General features: G+C 37.3%; 1 protein-coding gene and 1 long non-coding RNA gene across 4 annotated transcripts in view; one reads left to right on the top strand and one right to left on the bottom strand.

Annotated features, from left to right (window-relative positions):
• LOC124260891 overlaps nucleotides 1-5519 on the bottom strand; it is a 26531-nt gene extending 21012 nt beyond the window's left edge. The window contains exon 1 of the long non-coding RNA XR_006894205.1: nucleotides 5507-5519. This is a non-coding gene — a long non-coding RNA (uncharacterized LOC124260891). The remainder of the gene's footprint in view (nucleotides 1-5506) is intronic.
• LOC124260887 (alpha-(1,6)-fucosyltransferase-like) overlaps nucleotides 1-11069 on the top strand; it is a 152554-nt gene extending 141485 nt beyond the window's left edge. For all 3 annotated transcript variants that reach the window (XM_046695210.1, XM_046695211.1, XM_046695209.1), the window contains one exon: nucleotides 209-11069. In XM_046695210.1, coding sequence (XP_046551166.1) covers nucleotides 209-532 — 324 coding nt within the window. In that variant the 3' untranslated portion in view covers nucleotides 533-11069. The remainder of the gene's footprint in view (nucleotides 1-208) is intronic.
• The last annotated feature ends 10803 nt before the right edge of the window (nucleotides 11070-21872 follow it).

Genomic DNA, 21872 nt, shown 5'->3' on the forward strand with positions numbered 1-21872 from the left:
TCACTAGGCCAGAAACAGGATTCTGTCATATTAATGTTTATGAAGTTGTTTAGTGTCTCTCAGAACTAATATATACTGTTAAATCTGAACATGCAGGCAGTTTTTGAAATGCATCAATTAAAGTTATTCAAATTAGACATTCCGCAAGTCGAGCCTGTGCTGTTGTTATGTCCCTACCATTTTAATTACCTCCATGTTATTTCCACAGGTGTGTCGTGTGGCATACGAAGTGATGCAGACGATGCACGGCGATGCCTCAACATGGTTCAAGTCACTTGATGATGTCTACTACTTCGGGGGACAGAATGCACACAACATGCGAGCTCTTGAACCCCATGAACCGAAGAATAAACACGAGATCAAGATGGAGGTGGATGATCTGCTGGGCATCGCAGGCAACCACTGGGATGGCTTCTCTAAGGGTGTAAACCGGCGCTCAGGACAATCAGGCCTTTACCCATCATATAAAGTGAAGAATGAAATCGCTGTAGTAAAATTCCCCACATATCGAGAGGCAGAGGAAGTCAGGTGACATTAGCCTGTTGTAGATTGGCAGATTTTAAATAATTATTTTTATACATATGTTGAGTCCCAGTCATTATTTGACTATAACTTTGCCATGAGAACTGAAACGGTGTATGAAAATGGATATTTTGATGTAAGAATGAGACTACTCTGTCAAGTGTGGTCAGTTGTAGGTAAACATTATCATATGAGCCTGTCATAGTTATTACTACCCTGTAGCCAAATACAGATAATACTTCTGTGCTCAATGGCTACTCTACACATTCGCAATCTGAAGATGTTTTGTAAAGGTTAAATATGTAAATCTCCTATACTGAACAATGTATGAGTTGTATGATCACAATCAATAGTAATGTTCAGCTTCCAGATGTTCTAGGTAGTAGTGAAGCTGTAGACCAGCTGTTGCCCGAGTGTTGCCAGGAATCTACGTGAGTTGATGAGGTAGGACAGAAAGTATAGCTGACAGCATACAACAAGGTTTCGTTTGAAATCAAACTATACAGTGGGAGATCAGCATGGAAATTTTCAGTTTCCAAATTATGGAAGTTGTTAGGTTCAAATAGTGCTCATCAACCAGATTTAGGCCACAGAAAATAGAATGAAAGGTCTGTAGCATGATTACAATGTACAGGTTGCTGCTGGTTCAGTTGTCATGGTTCAGTCTGTTATTTTTTTAATGATGCATGTCAGCTGCCAGTGTTTTTATAAGATTTTACTCTGATGGGTGTGGTGGGTCTATGCTTTTGCTCGCTCCTTCTGTTGTCACTCCTGTTGTACCTCTGATCATTAAGTAAACCACATTCACTTGTCAATACTAGGGGTGAAACGGTACGCTCTTACAATGGTACGGTACGTATTGCGGTACAAGGCCTTCGGTTCGGTCCATTTCGGTTCGGTATATGAGATAAGATCATAATGCAGAAAACTGACAACAAGAGCCAAACCTTACATTGTTTAATAACATGGAAAAAAAAAAAATCATTATTTTTGTTATTTTGAATGAACAAAACTCATTTTATGACAAGATAGAAGAACTAAGTATCACTGGAACCTTGGAGCTCACAGCTGTGTGGCAAAATAACAAGTAGCCAAGTATGATTAAAAGTCACTAAAATCACATCAGTATTTACTGCAGTTGAAATCACCACTTCCAAGAAATGTTCATGTTTAAAAAAACACACCAAAAAACAATACACAAATCAGATCCTATCGAATGTGACTCTGTTGATGACACATCACAGATAAATAAATTAAACAAATTAACTCAACACAGTTGTCATAAGACAGTTACAGTTTGTGTGACAGATCATTGTCCTTGCTCTAAATCAGTCTGTCTCTCGTTTCAGTCGGTTAAACATTTAGAGACTTTCCAGTCCTTGGGAAGTACTGCTACACAGTACTGCTATCTTGGCACATTCCAGAATTTTGTTTTGTTCAGTTTTCAGATTCATTCAAAATATATTTTAAATTTCACTCAGAAATGTGTTTTTCCTTTCTGAAACAAATATGTTTTAGCTTGAGAATGCTGCTTTCTCTTTTTATTGGTGGTTAAATGTTCATTGTTCTGATATAGCTTGTAATGTGATGGTAGCAACAACAAACAAACATAAGTCTTAAGAACTGTGACGGAAAAGCCACCAGATCCATACCCATACTTACAGTCATCCCTCGCCATAACGCCGGTCTTGGGGTCGATGGATGACCCCTGAGTTATGAGACACCCACATTATACATTACCCGGAATATAGGCCAAGTAAAAATGTATTTGCCATGGACATAACAGAACTGCTATTTCGTGTATTGTGCCCAGTCAAAACTATATTGTATCGTCGTAGTTAAAAAACAAATAAAAATAAATATGTGCATAGGAAACCTGCAATCAAATTAAACATCACTAACATGATAATTCAGTTGTCCTTCCTGTTATGCTACCTGTTATTCAACTAAGCCAGAAATAACAATCAGCTGTGTACTCATGTTTTGCTCCAGTCTACCGGTGATTCAGTTAAAAACGATCTGAAAATATAACATCAAAGGATGTCTATTCCATTACCAGAATAATTTGTATCTCAAGCAGTTATTTTAACAGAGATAATATAAATCGCCATTGTAGTAGTGTAAAAAATTAACATACTAGGTTCACTTTGGGTTATGTGGCTGGATACATTTTACGTATGAGACAGTTTGACAAGTCACCGTTGACTTCCCGCGGTACCTGCCACTTTGATTGTATAAACAAAATGTTGGCAATTAATTGTGAAATGTGACTTCAATAGTCAATAACGCGGGTCTTGGGTTCCGTGGATCACGAGGCAGTAATCTGTTCGTGATTGCTGAGAATAATGTGAAATTGGTGCTATCGCGGTAGGCGCGAGAAGCGGACGCTTATGAACAAGGTAAGTGGAAGTGGTACGCGTATTGAATGAGGTTATGCATTTCACACACATTTTCTCTGATGTTATTGTAAACAGTTTTATTGAATGAAAATGGGATTAAATTTAATCAAATAAAATGAAATCGAGGAAGATCGTTTTATATGAGTTTTCTGACATCATACATTTTTCGATGGCAGTGTTTACCAGCACTATAACGCAGTGTGTTGCATCACAGCAAACATCGTAAGTACATGGCACGTATTTATGATAAAGTTGACTTTTATAAGTTATTACAATGTTTCGCTGTTCACCTAATTTGAAATAACTGAAAAAGAAACAGAACCCAGCTATAGCTACTGATCTGGTATCTGCAGTTGCTGTCTTGCTGACTTTGTAAGTAGATGACTTGAGGTGATCTCGAACATACTTCCTGGAAAATAGCGGCAGTCAAGCAAAGAAATGCATAGATATTGACCAGATGATTCAATTTGGAGACAATTTAGAAAAGGTTTGAAATGATTAATAAAATGACGGTACGAAAACCCAAAATACCGAAGTTTTGGATTGCATTAAGGTATTCCGAACCGAAGGCAAAGGACCGCGGTATACCGTTTCATCCTTAGTCAATACGTCATTCATTGTCGTCAGTATTCTGATTGTCGCCCAACTGTTAATGCATCTTGATGTTTGTGGAACAATGACAGGGTTTCATCATGACATTCTAAGAAGATAGCAGGTCTATATAGTATTCCTATTTTAAACAGATTTTTCCAGCTGATAGACTTAATGACTTGTCAGCCATTGCGGAGACAAGTCCGAAATATGATTTGTCAATGCCTCAATATTGTGAGATTCTTTTTTTTTATCTCAAATTTTATTTCAGTACTTGATCTGTAATTAATCAGTTTTATGTTGGAAAATCTTCCAAGATGTTAAGATATCATTCAGACATTACCATGCTATCAAAACTGCATTGTTGAACCTCTAGTTTTTCTAGTAAATCCTATTTGTCTCACCAACTGCCAGTCTCCTACTTCAGAAGGGTGCAACTTAGTTTCTTGCTGATTTCCTTGCTTTATACGGAGTCAGTAACTTTGATGTTCATTTAATGTTGTCATGTTTGATTTGAGTTTTCCTCAAAAATCCAAACCAAAAGATGACTATGACTTGGGAGATAGGATCAACTTTGAATAAGCTGACAAGAAATCTTTACTCGTCCTTAGATTTGTTCTTGTACCACTGAATTTTAACAGAATGTAATGTTGATGAGTAGATTGTCTACTCTGTCAGAATTGTATGGTGGTATCAGACTCTGTTTTTACATATTTTAATATTTGATGTTAATGACTATCACCTTACAGCACAGGTCTAATAAGTTAGCTCTGTTAACGATAGGGTGATAATTAACATTGGCTGACTGTGTCCTTCTACATGGGTTAAATGTACATAGTTCTGTAATTTATAAGCACTGGGTGTATTTTATCATTCCTGTGAAGATCATTTACTCATTGAACTAAATCATTAATAGAGAGATATTGTGAAGATAAAGTCCCATATTTATATGATATCATTGAGTTCAGTGTCAAACTTATAAAATTATTTTGTTAAGAGTTATTTGATATAAAACCAGGGTTGTGGTGGAGATATATTTTTTTCAAAGTCAATATTGCATGGGCAAGGTAGGACAAAATATTATGAAGTCATTTTGGATGATTTGTGAGATAATTTTTCGTTAACAGAACACTTGCATACATGTATGTAGATTAATTACAGTGCCTAGCGACATAAATATTTCTATTTTGTAATAACTTTATTCTTTAAAATTGACAATTGCTTGTTTTTATTGAATATAATACAGGCGTATATAAACAGTGATCTAGGTTAGATTATTTCTGTAATTGTTTAACAACTCAACAGATAATATGATATAAAATACACGATCTTGCCTAGTTTGGAGCAATATGTATAATCAAGGAAAAACATGATCTAAATATATCAGTAATCCAAGTCCTCAAGGGAGACCTTGCAAGGGAGATAATGGGAGATAACGCCAATTGGGGAAATATGAAACTCTGACAGTTAATCGCTTAAACTTTTGATTTTCCTTTCAAATCAAAGATAGGCTAGTGACATGTAAGAAATGTGTTTTGTTGTAAATTGATTTGATTTCAATTAAACATGGTAATATAAAATGCGTGTACTGCCAATTTAACATGTGGATTATTTTTGGATAAATCACTATTTTTTTGTATAAACAGCCATTTTCCAATAATGAAAGGTTTAATTTTGGAAAGAGCTATGGTTTTGAAAGGAAATGATGCTGTTGAACATGAACGTAGACTTAACATGATATGTCAAATTTGTCCCCAGTTTTGACAGCACTTCCATTTCCTAATATTTGACATGTGTAAATATTATTGTGTTGATACAGGGTGTTAGTTCAAATTATTGATGAAGAAAATGCTTTTTCTTTTTCATTCAGAAATCATCACATTGATTTTTCCCAGGGGCTGTGTTTGTTTGGTGTGTGGTCCAGCTATTTTTCTTTGTTTCTTGATCAACACATTCTGAGAAGGGATACATAGACAGTGGTTCTGTGTTTTTACATCATGCATGTACTAATCTCTGAGTGAAGGCACACCTTTTGTTCATGCCTGATTGAATTCTGAAACCAAAACATTAGAGCTCCACACATTGGACCTACAGAGCAAGTGCTGGAAGAGTAAAATGACTTTAGTCATGTGTTTCTCTGTCAGGCACATTGCAGAAAAAGCTTGTTTTTCTTCTTAAGTTAAAAAAAAATAATTGCGAGCTTGATTCGAGTTGAAGGCAGTGCTTATCAAGGTTCAGATTTCTATATAAGTATGCCTCAATCACATGAAGTCAGTCAAGCTGCATACTCTCTCACACAGAATTCCTAGGGGCAGTGGTGTAGCCTAGTGGTTAAAGCGTCTACTCGTCACACCAAACACACTGGTTTTGATTCCCCATATGGGTACAATGTGTGAAGCCCATTTCTGGTGTCCCCCCGCTGTGATATTGCTAAAAGCGGCATACTCACTCACTCCTTGTGGCCAGCCCTGTTCTGCTGCCACTTTCTAAGATATTGAAAAATGTCGAAAACTATTTCCATTTTGATATAGGTCCTTTGTTTATGTTGGTTGTACACTGTTAGTTCGTGTAGCCATTGAAGCGAAATGAAGAACTAAGGATAAGGTGACTTTGATGAGCAAGTCATGTCCCCTGCAGTTGTGGTAGTATATCTATTTAATATTGCAAAACAATGTGTGAAGTGCACTGAAAGACTTGCATTAGGCCATACTGTGTGTTCTTGTTTCCGAATAGGTGTATCTGTTTATAGAGATAGAGAAAGAGAAACATTCTGGTCACATGATTATGTGTGTTCACTGTTGCATCTCTCACAGAAAAAAATTCCGATTGAAGGTGCTAGCCATGTTATGGAATGTAATGGACATGAGGGTTATCTCCCTTTTGCAGTAGCTGCTGCTAATTCAAGTTTGGGGAAATGGTCATGGAACTATCCTTGTAGTAGATAGTTTACTTATGATAAATAATCCAAATTTAGGTTTGAGTAAGTTTTTTATTTGCCTATAGTTGGAAAATCATTTAACTGTATGGAGATAAAACTTAGTCATACTGAACTTCTACTTTGAAAAGGGCCGAGGAAACTGCAAATTTTCGATGGGGTTAAATGCTGTAGGACAAGAGTTGGGTACAAAATGTCTTACTGGGAAGTGTCTCATCAGACAGTGTCATATGCAGAAGCTTTGTCTTTACTCAAAGAAACATATTACGGTTGAATTCTGAAGAATGTATGCAGTCAGAAAGAAATTCAACTGCCTATCCAAATAGTGCAGGACTGACGGAGACCTGCCTTCAACTGCCTGGTGAATGGTGCAGGTTTTATCGTTACTTACATGTTGGCTAATACATACCATCAGGACAATACAGGGTGTGTCTGTGCTAACTGCCAGTTTACTTGCAATATTTAAACATTACAAGGCAGTTTCAGAATTTCATATATATATATAATTATCCGTGAATGAGAGAACTGAATATCTGTATAATTGTTTTTGCTGGTGTATAATATAAAGCAAAACCAATGTCATGTTTTGGTTTTGTCAACATGTGCAAACACTGCGGAGTGTTGTTCTGCAGATTTAAGCTTAATTTTAAAGAAGATGTCAGTTTTGTTTCATTTTTGCAAAAATGGGTTTTTTAAAGATTAATCAAGACTGCTTCCTTCCTTTACATTACTTTCTTCTTCAGTGCGTTGAGCAGGCATTGGTATGTGGACAATTGGTATGTGGACAGTTGGTGTGTGTGGACAATTGGTATCTAGGTTGTTTTTGCTGGGCATTGTATTATTTGCAGGGATTAAGATTACCGTGTGTATCTGTATATTGAACTAATTTGGTCAGCTGAAAATATTTGAATTACCAATGTTTGTGGGAAGGAAAAATTGCCACTCATCTTTTTAGAAATTTTGAGTTGTCCGATCTGTAAACCAAGTACATTAGGACAAACGGATAGTTATGGACATGTTCTACAGATCATTGTCGTGGGTGGTTGTCTGTACATAGGCTGTGGCAGCAGAACTGTTGTACAATGTCTTCCACAGAGTTACTTACTCAAACACATCCTTATGTGCCAGAGATATGAACGGAACAGAGCTCACAATGGAGATGTTAGTATCACAACTGATAAATAAATATTTCATCAGGGAGATGTATTGTTTTAAGTGTTCCTTTATATGGGATGTCATTGAATGGGAACAGAACACACAATCTCGGGAAGTGTTTTTGCTTCTACTGGTACATATGTTTGGCAAGGAAAAAGAGCATTACAAAATATTGGTATTCAGGTTTCTTCGATCTTGATCTCACACCATCAGATGTGACATTTATTTAGTTATTCTATTCAGAACTAACCAATAGATCTCTAATCTTTTCAAGATAAAAGCCAGTGTATGGCAGAAACACTTTAGATGAAATGTAGCATTGTCACCTGATCGCTCGAAATGTGAGGACAGATGCTTAACATGTCAAATGCAGTACTTTGTGTCAAAGCCTTCATTATTCCAGTAGGTTTATTTACTTTTGAATGTTATCCAGTAACCAGTTACTCTGTATTGTACTGTGATGTAGTACCAGAGGATATTCTCCCTCCTCCATGGGACAAACTAGTTTCATAGCCCCACAGAGGTTCGCCAGAGCCCCTAGTACCTACTGCTAGTTGACGAGCCAGTTTACAACCTGGATTAGGTGGTTACCTCTGTGGTGTGGGACCGGATATACTTACAACCTGTAGTTAGCCCTGATACAGCTGGAATCCCTGTCAGTCTGACCACCTGGAAGTAAAGTCTAGCAGGTCTAGGACATGCCAACGTTTATGAAACCCACGACCATGGGTATGGTGCTGCTAAAACAGGCTGCCGTCATATTGCTAGATAGGATTTGATATGACTAATTTGAAGATCCTACAAATCCATTCATCTCCTCTTGTATTTGCTATGTTCAAGAAGTAGTTAGATGTGTACATAATGCTGTGCAATGGAAATACTCCTCATGGATGATCAGCAGACTTCAGTGAGGACAGGACCATGAGAAATGGCAAAACCATGTTGTAGTATATTGACCTTGCCTGAGACAAACATTTATTGAAAGTGTCAGTGACATGTGAACCAATGAAGTGGACTACCCAAGGAAAAGCAAAGATCACATTATGGAATAGTGTATGATCTTTTCTCAAGTGTATGTTTGAAGTTCCGAGCTTGCTTGGACAGGTGCCCTTGATGCCACTTCACTGACCAGTCTTGGAACTTTGACAAATCACTGGTGATTGCACATTGTCTTGTGATGTAGAACTAAGGATTCTTTGCTGAATAATGTCAAAATGATGATTGTCTTGTTGATGCTACATAGTAAATTCTTTGTCATCTGTTTAGGTTAATGCAAAAGCTGTTTAAGACCATCTATAGAATAAACACCATATATATGCCTTGTAATATACTATTCACACTTCGCTAAGGATCAAATCATTGATTCGACAGAAAACTATGATGTGGGATCAAATTTGGTTTTAATATCTAAGCTTATTGTAAACATGGATCGGAGGTTTCAGTATGTCATTGCATCTTGTGGATCCCATACCTGCTGTTGACAGGTGTTGTTCATGTCTTTGACTCGTTCCATGATATGCAAAATGGTTTATTGGTGCCATGAAAACCATTTTTATGGTTACTCATGTATCAAGTGCATAAGGTTAGAATAAAGTGGCTGCTTGCCTAAAGAGGGTTTCCATATTATTATTTATTCAGTTTTAAATGGACAGAATTTCAAATTATAAATCTGTGTTTAGGTAAAGTCGTGAATTTTTGTGATCCTTATCAAAGTGTGAGTAGCATACCTGCAAATTTGCTAGTAACCCATAATGACTAAATGAGTAAGGAATTTCTGTCACAGTTGTATTAATACTACATTCTCATTTTGCTAGATTAGTTTTAAGGAGAAAATTACTCTATGCACAATACTCAAATAGATAAGATTACCTTGTCAGGTGCCCAAGATTCCAATGTATAATACAAATACTCCTGATGACACATGTATGTCATAGTTCACTTGCTACAACAGATAAAGCTTCCATCACTTTGCTCACGGGTGCCCATAATGGGAGACAACTGACTGCAACCCAGTAACCAGTTTCATGGTTTGGATAGGTAGAATTGCATGTTTTTGTAACAGTAGATACATGTACATAGCATAGTTAAAAGGGCTCTGGCCCAACGTGAGAAATGAAATCCATGATGGGTTACTTAAGTCTTGTTGAATTCCCTTGTTTTCCCAAAGTTTCCATTGCTCAAACTTGCAACTAGGACTGGACATGAGTACACCATGGATAGTTTTGCATGAAACAAGACTGATGGCAAAAGAAACTGAAGCCTTGATAATTACATTAAGCTGTATCAGTTGTGTATGTTTTAAAAAAAGACTTCACCCAAAATGTCACAAATTAAAAATACAATTTATGTGTCTATAGGTGTCCTTTGATTTGTCATATGAATAAAACCTTTTTTTTTTTTCCTATTCCTTAAAAATAAATGTTATGTGTTATTATTTGTTTGATCATTTACCCCGTTTTGTGGGGAGAAAAATATGTAAACTGGGCAGTATGAAAAAAATGTTTGGTATTGCTGCTGTAGGTTTTGAGCAACCACTTGTATAGGCTACAGCATCAATGTTCTCACCAGACAGTTATAATGGAATAGGTTTCAGGGTTTCTTTGTTTTATAGTCTGTTTGCAGTGAAAACGTACCGATGAATTTCACTTTAAACAAAAACGTAAATCAAATAAAGTGAAATTACACAGAGAACAAGTATGGTTGGTCGAAGTTAACAATCATCACTTACCACAGATGCATTTGTTTCACTGTTCTAACTACTGCGCTTACCCCCTTGTAATACAAACTAATAATAGCGATTTCAATCTATAATTGTTTGTTAAACAACTTTTATCCTAAGTTAAATAAAATTCTGAGATTTAAATGTTCAACTGGCAAGGTAAATTACGAGGATTCGCAATCTTAATTTCACTTTATTTCATTTAACGTGAAACCCATCGGTACGTTTTCACTGCAAACAGACTAAAAATGTTGATAAAGGTTTCTTCCCTTCTCCCTGTACATTGGAGCCTATTCCCCCCCCTTTCAGAACATAGTTGTGGCTGCAACAATGGGGTATTTTTCATTCACAAGAATATTTGAAAAATAACTTTCTGTGTGTATATGGTGGATTTGTATATTTTGGTATGGTCAGTTGTTTATTTTGAACAATCAAATGGGCAAATTTGATCAGCGACACCCTTACTGGAAACATCCTCATTCTTGTAGCATGATGGTTGAGGTTGGTGTTTTGGCCACCTTTGATCTTGTGATGTTTGTCTGCCCAAGTGTTGACGGAAGTTTTCTGTACATATACAACTATTGGAGCCTTTCAGGCTTCTGTTTGTTTCTCAGCCCGCTCTGTCATGATACAGGTTTTAGTTTTTCTCAAACATTTCTGCTTCAACCAAAATTTTATTCTTGTTTCACCTGTTATATACATACATAAATATATAAATGACATAACATGAATAAACTGATCATTTGTACATTTGTATTGTGTTGTCATTGAGGTTCAACTTACCTCTTTAGTGGAACTCATTAGCACAACAAAGGTGAAGCCATGATTTGAACATATTGGACGATTCTGGCACAAGGGACAACTCCTCAGATCTTCGATGACTAGTTCACAAGAAAGGTCAAAGGATATTTTTGTTAGTCAGCAATATCAGAACCAAATCATTATGGCCTGAAAAAAAGACAGTGTGTGAAATGTTCAGTGCACTTAACAGTATGTCAGTCATAAGATAAAATATACCACAAAAGTGTGTGAAGTGTTGAGAACATCTGACAGTACTTCAGTCATACAATATACCACACAAGAGTGTGTGAAGTGTTCAGTGCACAGTATGTCAGTCATAAAATATGTCCTCACACATAAGCCAAAGTAGTCAGAAATAGAAAAAAAACAAACTTTTTTCCCCGCATTTATATCTACAATCTATGTAGTTAATATATGAAAGTGTGAAATATCTGTTAAACCTAACAACAGTCTCAGTGGTAGGGAGATACGAAACGTGACAAAAGGACTTTTCTGAGGAGTGGTTAGTGCAGAAATGAGCAATGTCCAAAGCGACTTATTTGGAACAGACCATGGCTTTATGCAAATTAGTGTGCGATGATATTGTATTACAAAGGACACTTTTTAAATGCCCATTATGTCATTAAACTTGGCTTCATGATAAACGATAGCTGACATAAACTGTAGTTGCGGGCAACGATGAGGTCTCCTTGGCTTTACTTTCTATCTATTGTATCTGAGGGCTAGATATCATCGTCCAAAATGGAGCCAGAACACATGTTTTGACAGGTGAGCGGATCCTCCAAATACAGCTGGGGTCACCTTTTAAGTAGTTCCCGGAGAAGAAATAGTTCCCTCTTTAAAAGGCTGTATCTCAGTTGTTCTAGGGTCTACGTTCAAAACAATTAGTGTTCTGGAATCACCAGGACATCATCTACCATACTGGCACTTTTGTGTGCAGAATTTGCACATTTTGGGAGCAAACTACTCAGAAAAAATGAAAACAAAAATAACTGCCAAACAGTACGTTTTAGCGACTTGACCCGTCCAGGCAAAATTGTTGGGAATTCGATTGTGCATCTGTACAAGAAATTTGGAAGTGTTGGAACAATTTGTTCTTGAGATAGTTGCTGTCAAACGTTGAAATTTTGGAATTAATTGTGAATTATTTCCCCTTTGCTATTGGGCCAAGAGCCTAGATATTTTTAAGGGGAATATCTACACCTGGGTGCGCATCTGTGTGATTTTTTGTAAGCGATTCGGAGCATTGGTTTAGGAGTTATGTTTGGTACAAAAATCGGTGGAATAATGAATAATAATAATAATAATCAGAACGATTACAATAGGTCTCCTGCCTACAGGCAAGGAGCCCTAAAAATACTAACTTTAATACTGAAACTAATAAGGATGTAGCTGCCATGGAGTCTCACTATCACTATAAAAAGAAACAGGTAGGAGGGGTCGTCTCAAAAGCAAAACCAGGGCGGTTGTCGCAGACGGTGGTTGAGGTCGGGCTGGGGGAATGGAGATATCAGCTATGATAAAATAATCCTTTAGGCGAATTAAACTGGGGAAGGTGAGGTGAGGTGAAATTGGGTTTTACGTCGTGCTTGAGAATATTTCGCTCACATGACGACAATAAACTGGGGAAGAAAACAGCATGTCATAACAATTTACAAATAATATCCAATCCTGTCAATCTTTTGGTGGTCATGCCACCTATATATTTTGAGACATTTAATACAATGGCTGATATATGCTTTTCTATGGGTTTCATACTCTTTTACATATCACAACATAAACTGTATGAAAGAAAGACACGTAAGATGTTAATCAATAGATGAAACATATTCCCACACAGACCCGTGAAGGTCCGGGTTAGAATATTGATCTTCAGTAACCCATGCTTGTCATAAGAGGCGACTAACAGGATCAGGTGGTCAGGCTCGTTGACCACGTCAACATGTCATCAGTTCCCAATTGCGCAAATCGATGCTCATGCTGTTGATCACTGGATTGTCTGGTCCAGACTCGATTATTTACAGACCGCCGCCATATAGCTGGAATATTGCTGAGTGCGGTGTGAAACTAAACTCACTCACTATTCAACACACATAAAAAAAGCATAAAATATCTTTGAGATGACCCCTTGTGTCTGTAGGCATCACATGCATTTCATACGTTGTCATACCTGTCTGAGCGACCTGATTGCCAACTAAAGTCTGATCTATTGTTGTCAGCAGCCATTCGTATTTTTTCTGTTTTGCCCGATTTTACGAGAAGACATGCTTTTCTGGATATCCTATTAGGCATCCCACTGAACACCCAGCCGATGTGGGTTATTTCGACATATAGTTTTTTTCTTTTTCCAACAGGACTTTAGTGAGATGGTTTAACAGTATCAGCTCAACAAACAATTTATAATGAGTGAGTGAGTGAGTGAGTGAGTGAGTTACACCGCACTCAGTAATATTCCAGCTCTATAGCGGCGGTCTGTAAATAATCGAGTCTGGATCAGACAATCCAGTGATCAACAGCATGAGCATCGACCTGCGCAATTGGGAACCGATGAAATGTGTCAACTACTGAGCGAGCCTGACCACCCAACCCTGTGGTAGGAAAGAACCCAGACAGGTCTATGACAACTGGTAAAGCCAAAAGATCAGGATGAATTGGGAATTCAAATCCAACATTCCAGGTTTTGGGCATGCCTAAGGGACAACCCCACACAGCTCTGTGAGGCACTGGATGATGCAGCTACCTGTGCCATGTCACCTGTAGTATGTCGAAACATATGATAAACAATGGTACACATTCTCACAATCAAACACCTATCAGATGTACACAAACATGATTGCTGAAGCTGCATTTAGATGAAAATAGAGTTGGCAGAGTGGTTGAGCGAGTTCCCCATGTTTACAAACAGAACTACACCCCCTCACAATGCCTTCAGTAGCTTCTTCCAATTCATCCTCTTCTTGGAAGATGCCTCCTGGCATGGCCAATGTGGAGCTGTTAAAAAAAACAACCAACCCCTAAAACAACTACATGTAAATATACACTTGATATGCACAATGGTCTTTTTGAAAACAGGTTCTTAAGGCTATTTCCTTGACAGTAAATGTAGATCACGCTTAACATTTTAACCATCTTCCCCAGTGTTACACTAATCTGTAACATCTTCACCATGGGTCTGGGTATGGGTCTGCATCTGTCATATGCAGGCCAAAAGGTATTGTTCTGAAGGCATTTTGGTTTTATCACTAAAACTGCTCGCCCAAACGCACTCAGTGCATACTAGACGTATCACCCGAACACACCCGGAAAAGTGCACGGGAAAAACGAATAGGTTTTGCATATATAAGATGGTGGTCAGCGATACACGGGGCATTCGCTCCTTTCTGCCATTCGGTGCTATTAGTTACAGTTCGTGTTTAGGCATTTAGACTACGAATGACTTAGATGTTAGATGTGTATGTTCAATTGGTTATTGTGGCGTTAGATTGTTGAACTTGCATTAGTATGTTTAAAGGTTTAGGCAATTAGCGGTAGTTAGCGGGTCATTTCATTTCAAAGTTCATTTAGAATCACTTAAGAGAATCACGTTTAGTTCTTTGTAAATTCCATAGTATTCTCACTTTTAATAGTTATCACGTTTAGTTCCTTGTTTAAGGCCAAAAGGTAAGTTTGAAATTTTAGTTGATTAGGATTTCAGTTAATCTGCATAGCTCTGCCCAATCGTTTTATTTTCCACTGCGCAACATTTATGTTTAAATATTATTCCAAAATCAAGGCACATTTGTCTTCCAAACATCACTGAATCAAACATATGATCATGTTGATAAGAGCCCAAGAAATCATCACATACACAGGTGCTGTGAGTGGAGTGGAGTGGAGTGGAGTGGAGTGGAGTGATCAATTGAGCGAGTATGGTTTTACGCCGCTGCGATATTCCAGCAATATCACGGCGGGGAACACCAGAAATGGGCTTCACACATTGTACCCATGTGGGGAATCAAACCTGGGCCTTCGGCATGATGAGAGAATGCTTAAACCTCTAACCTACCCTACTGCCCCTCACAGACAAGGGTATTTCCAGACACGGTCAGCTGCAGGTCAAAGAGCAAATCTAAAAGGTGTGGCTGTATCTGTTAACCCTACAAATATGGATAACACAGCATACAATAGTCAGTGTTTCAAGGACCTTTGGGCTTGACATTGAGAAATATTCACATACTACCTGAACTCAACTCTTACGTATAACCTGTGAAGATCCGGGTTAAAATTGATCTTCAGTAACCCATTCTTGTTGCAAGAGGCGACCAACGGGATCGGGAGGTCAGGTTCGTTGACTTGATTGACACAGTCATGTCATTGTATGGCAATTGCGTAGATCGATGCTCATGCTGTTGATCACTGGATTTTCTGGTCCAGACTCGATTATCTACAGATTGCTGCCATATAGCTGGATTATCGTTGCGTGCGGCATACAACTAAACACACTATCAATGTGTAGGGGGACTGTAGACTGACTGCTACATCACAAATAATGGCATCTTGGATTCTGTTACCAGTTCCTGGCAGAAGTAAAGGACATGGTAATCAAATGGGACAGTAGACTGAAAAGTTGCATAATGTAATTTGTATTGTTGTGAGGAAGCGGACATGCTTGGCACTAAAGTACTGTCGGAAATAGAAAAAAAACCTCTTTTTTTTCCACATATATATCTACAATTGATGAAGTTAAAATGTGAAAGTGTGACATATCTGTGAAACCAAGTTCGGCCTAACTAGTCTCAGTGGTAGGGAGATAGGAAACGTAAAAAAAGGACTTTACTGAGGAGAGATTAGTGCAGAAATGAGCAATGCGGTTTTTTTCTAAGTCCAAAGCAACTTATTTAGAACAGACCATGGCTTTATGCAAATTAGTGTGCGATGATATTGTATTTCAAAGGACACTTTTCAAATGCCTATTTTGAAACTAGACTTAGCTTCATTATAAACAATAGCCGACGTAAAAAATACTAACTTTAATACTGAAACTAATAAGGATGTAGCTACCACGGAGTCTCACTATCACTATAAAAAGAATCAGGTAGGAGGGGTCATCTCAAAAGCAAAACCAGGACGGGTGTCGCAGACGGTGTTTGGGGTCGTACTGGGGGATAGAGATATCAGCTACAATAAAATAATCCTTTAGGGGAATTAAACTGGGGGAAGAAAACGGCGTGTCTTAACAATTAACAAATAATATCCAGTCCTGTCGATTTTGGGGCGGTCTTGCCACCTATATATTTAATACGAGACATTTAATACGATAGTTGATTTAAGCTATTCTGTGGGTATCATATTCTTTTACACATCTCAACATAAATGTTATGCAAGACACGTAAGATGATAATCAATAGATGAGACATATTCAATACACATGAAAAATGCATAAACTAGCTTTGAGATGACCCCTTGTGCCTGTAGGCAGCACGTGCATTTCATGCCAAGTGAGTTGACGGTCCGTCGTCATACCTGGCTGAGCGACCTAATTGCCATCTATAGCCTGATCTATTGTTTTCAGCAGCTATTTGTATTTTTTCTAAGTTTTGCCCTATTTTACGTGTAAACATGTACTTCTGAATATCCTATTACACATCCCACTGAACGTCCAGTTATGCCGATGTGAGTTATTTCAACATATGCTACTTGCAGTTGTGTAAATTTTAGGGATACAGAGTAACAGCCTAAAAGCAGGGTTTTTTTCTATTTCCAACAGTACTTTAGTCCAATCATCATGATATGTTATAACTTCTTACCAAATGTGAACATATTGTGCAACTTAGCGGCCTTTCCACTAAACCCACCGCTTCGAGTCTAATGCTATCATTTTTGCTTTGAGAAACCCATGCCCAATGCAGCTCGAATATAGAGAAGAAAATCTTATTTCTCTTGCATGTATATCAGTGTTCTATCACTATAACAAGAAACCATGTCTGTTAAACATCATATCTTCAGGAAAAATACATTTATAACCAGTGTGTGTCTAAAACCCTTGCCACATTTCTTACGTTCATCCTTTATGCCTCAGCAATAAAATATGAAAACTGTTACGCTCTTGTCTGACCTGTAGTTGGTACCAATAGAATACCCTCTAGGGTCATCACACTAGCAATACCTTCAATTTGTGAAAGGTGTGCCCTTTGTTCAAAGGAAATGGGTCTTTACAAACTTAAACACATTTGCCCTTCATTCAACATCTGCGAAGTCTTGGCAGCATGATTCAACTTGATGGAACCAAACATTTATTTTCCCAAGCGGGAAGCGATCATACCCCAGATTTTTAGAGTGATAGGATCGCTTCCCACTTAAAAGTTTTTGCAACCTACACAATCAGGTTACAACAGTCCTGCTTCACTGGACTCTCAGCTATCAGTACCCAAACCTTTGTCTTGATGGAGACAAATGGCAATAACACATTTCCATGATTGTATGAATGTTCTCTGTGACTTCTTCAGTACCAATGCATTTCATAATCTTTAAGACTATCACAATCAGGCAGAGAAAAGAAAACCCTGATATGTGAATAATATAATAACCTGTGAATGGTTTTAGGGTTAAAAAAATGCTGTTGGTTACTATTTTGACTGCATGTAATTGTACCACTTGGAAAGAGTGAGCGATGTTGTTTTACACCATTTTAAGCAATATATTGCTGGTATGTTGGTAAAAGCGGTGTATAGTTTAAACATATTTTATTCACAATGTGAAAAAGATCGGGGACAAGTTCCGATCCTACTAGTAGAGACTGCAATCAGAGTCTCTACTGGTACAATCAGACATTCTACCAGTACCATTTCCAATTCAAATGGTAGAAACTCTGATCTGTGGCAAACAACAAAGATGACAACAATTGTACAAATTTATGGTGAGGTGACAGTGTTTCCGTTCTCCGGTATATACCTGAAAATCGCCGGTAAAATTTCTTGGGGACCGGTAAATTGAAAGCCAGCAGGACACCGTGTCCGGTAAATAATCATGTATTAAAATGAAAACATCATGGGTAAGCGAAATGACAGTCTTGGCTGTGCTTTCATGGTTGCAAATATTGTTATGTTTCGGTAATACCCAGGCTAAAAATAACTTTAAAATGAGTACTTACAGTATGGTAATAGATTATGACCGGCAAATTTCATTCATGACCGGTAAAATTTTAGGTCACCAGACACAGTGTCCGATAAATAATGAAGTCAGCGGAAACACTGGGTGAGGTGAAATTGGGTTTAACGTCGAACTTGAGAATATTTCGCTCATATGACGAAATATTTCGCCTCATATGAGGCGGTTTACAAATTTATGGAAAGATTGAGAAGTGTAATAATACTTTGGAAGCAGGGCCTGACGAAGATTATTACAAAAATTACTTTCTAAGCAGAAGTGATATTCAGACTCAACAATGGGTACAATGTAAAAACGTCATAATATCTCGATCCGTGTTAGGCCGATCTTTCGTCTTTCCTCGATAAGCAGTTGATGATTAGAGCATCGGAGCTTACAGAGTGCAATACGGTAAACTGGTACACTAATTAGCAATAAACAATCCTCACATTTAATTTCACTTTTAACAGATTTATACAACCGAAGTTTGGAATAACTTGATATACTTTCAAAAAACCACTGGCTATAAATAGCAAAACACCTTTCCTTAAAACTTGAAATAAAACTGTTAATACAGCCTACATCTTGATTCACCCATACATAGCCGAATACCTTAGTTTTTTCTATATTTACCTTTAGCTGCCATTTATCACAATAATTACTTTACTTATCAAATCTTTTTTGTAATCCTATAACTGTACTATACACTGCCATGTTGTCAGCAACTAATAACATAAATAACACAGATGGTGATTTCAAGCTCTGTCATAATGGATACATGAAATGAAAATGCTATACCAAGAAGAACTGTGTCAGATGGGACCTGAATATTAAAGAATGAAATGTATTTTACACTACTTCTTGTTCATTCACTCTTATATTTGAGTGAAAGAACAACAACAAAAACAGGAAGGTGGGGAGGTGACCGGCCAGATATATATTTGGGTTAGAGTTATATTTATTTAAAATAACAATCATAAATGAAAACAAAGTAACAATGTTTTATTTTCATTTTGTTTGTAAACATCAAGTTGGACAGTGTGCACTTTTCAATGGAAGATGTCATTCAACAATCTACGAAAATAAATTTTGTTTTTCTAAATATTCACTTAGATTGCAATCTCTACTAGTAGGATCAGATTTGAGCTTCTACTGGTAGAGATTGCGATTGTATAGGTTATTCTACATAATCAGAGTCTCTACTGGTAGAGACTCCAATTGCAATCTCTACTGGTGGGATCGGGGATTCTACTGGTAGAGACTCCGATCGCAATCTCTACTGGAAGAGACTCTGATCGCAATCTCTACTGGTAGAATCTCCGATCCTACCAGATCGCAATCTCTACCCTGACATATATATTGAAGTACATTTCTGATTTTAATATCATTTTTATGATTTGTCAGATCTGCAATGCTGTTTAAAATAACAGATAATGTAATCACAGAATTACCACCACATACATCTTGAATAGCTTTAAGCATGATCTTTTTATGTTGATTGTGTAAAGAACATTCTAAGAAATAGTGATGAGCATTTTCGCATGGGTTTTCACATGGGTTTTCACATGCGCCGGATGGATAAGTGATTTGCCCTACTCTGTACAGATCGTAACTTAATCTACTAGCTTCATGACATAGTTGAGTATGTAATATGTTAAATTTTCTAATGCCGTAAGAAAAGTACAGTGGAGCTGAATTATATGGTGTTATTATGCTCGATTTAAACTTTGATAGTGAAGTACAATTTCTTACATCTGTAGATAAATTGTTCCACAATCTTATAGTCGATGGGAAGAACGACTCATGAGAATTTTTTATTCTTGTTCTTGGCAAGCAGATATTGCCTGAATTTCTTAGATTATATTGACTCCTGGAGCCCACGTACTGAGGAATTATTTCTTTTAGTTAGATTGGACTTTTGTTGTTTTGATTATTTTTGAACAAAGACAATTTTCTTATTCTTCTACACTCTGATAGTGCTTCCAAGCCTGTTTCATAATATAGTGAATTAAAAGAAGAATATTTGGGAAGTCCAGTAATAATTCTTGCAGCTGCCATCTGGAGCTTTTCCAAATATTAAACTTAGTTGTTTTTCCTCAGCCATCCCAGACTTCGCATGCGTACTCAAGGTGAGGTCTTATCAAAACTGCGTAAATCTTTAGAAGTGTATTTCTATTAAGAATATATTTAAGTTTATTCATTGAGTAAATCATTTAGAGGTTTTGGAAACAATATTAGATACATAGGAGGACCATTTGCCGTTCGATGAAAGTATTATCCCCAAATGTTTATGATCTTCTACCGTTTTAATAATCTTATCGTCAAATAATAAGTTAATCGAGCAGTTAATCATCTTTAAGTGAGAAAAGTACTGATTCTGTCTTATCTGGGTTGTATGATATCAACCACTTGTTTGCCCAGTCATTTACCCTTCTGAGATTTACGTTTAATGAGGTTTCTATTCTGTTAAGATTTCCAGAAGCCTTGCCTAATGATGTGTCATCTGCAAATAGTCGCGTTATGCAATCTAAGTCATCAGCAATATCATTTACATAAACAATGAATAAAAACGGACCCAACACTGATCCCTGTGGGATGCCAGCTTGGAGAAACCTTGGTTTAGACAGGGCTCCATTAACCAAGACCTTTTGATAGCGATTATATATGCAATTACATAACCACTTTAACAATCTACCTACATAATACCAAACATTTCCAATTTATGTATAAGCCCTCTGTGCCAAACACGATCAAAAGCCTTCGAAACATCACAAAAGACCATACAATATTGGTCCTTATCATCTAGAGCTTGGCATATTTGATCTATTTCAATTGATTGATGGACAGGTGAATATTTCGATTAATTGATGGACAGGTGAACTCCCAGCTTGAAAACCAGCTTGGTATTTGTACAATAACTTGTTCTCGCTGAAATAGTTAGATATATGCTTGAATACAACACTCTCTCAAACAGTTTACCCACACAACTTATATAAGATATCGGTCTGTAGCGGTGTAAAACATCTGGGGGCAGCAGGGGACACAACTTATAAGAGTTGTATTATTTACAGGCCTACAGAGTGTGACATTCAAGAACCAAACTATTGTCACAAACAAGTACCATCAGGGAACTCCCCATGACCAGCTTTCAAAAACTTACCTTAGTGGAAATACATCAGCTTGCAAAGACATTACACATGATCTCAGTCAGCAAGGTAAGTGGTGGGGACTTGGTGGCCCTAACAGATTCAGGTTACCGACTGCAATCACGCGGTGAACTGTGTTAATAAACCTAGGTTCGTACACATTATCCAACTAACTTTCACTTGACTGCATAAACCATGCACGAAAAACTTAAAAAACAACCAGAAGCGTAATGACCCAATGTATCCATTTCAAGTTGCATACAGGGGCTCGTTTCATGAAGCAACCTTAACTAAGGTTAACCTTAACTCCCATTCTTTAACATTGCATAGGAAGGGAGGAAAGTTTAGCAGCTTCACAATGGAAGTCAATTAATGTACAATCTCATTGCAAGGTATTTTCATTATCATGATGATGCATTAGTTTCCTGTAAAATCATAACCCTACAAGCTTTGCTAAATATAGGGTATTTTGGGGCAAA

The sequence above is a fragment of the Haliotis rubra genome, unplaced genomic scaffold (genome assembly GCF_003918875.1).
Source record: "Haliotis rubra isolate DU_JTF1 unplaced genomic scaffold, ASM391887v1 Scf78, whole genome shotgun sequence".
Taxonomy (NCBI): Eukaryota; Metazoa; Mollusca; class Gastropoda; order Lepetellida; family Haliotidae; genus Haliotis; species Haliotis rubra.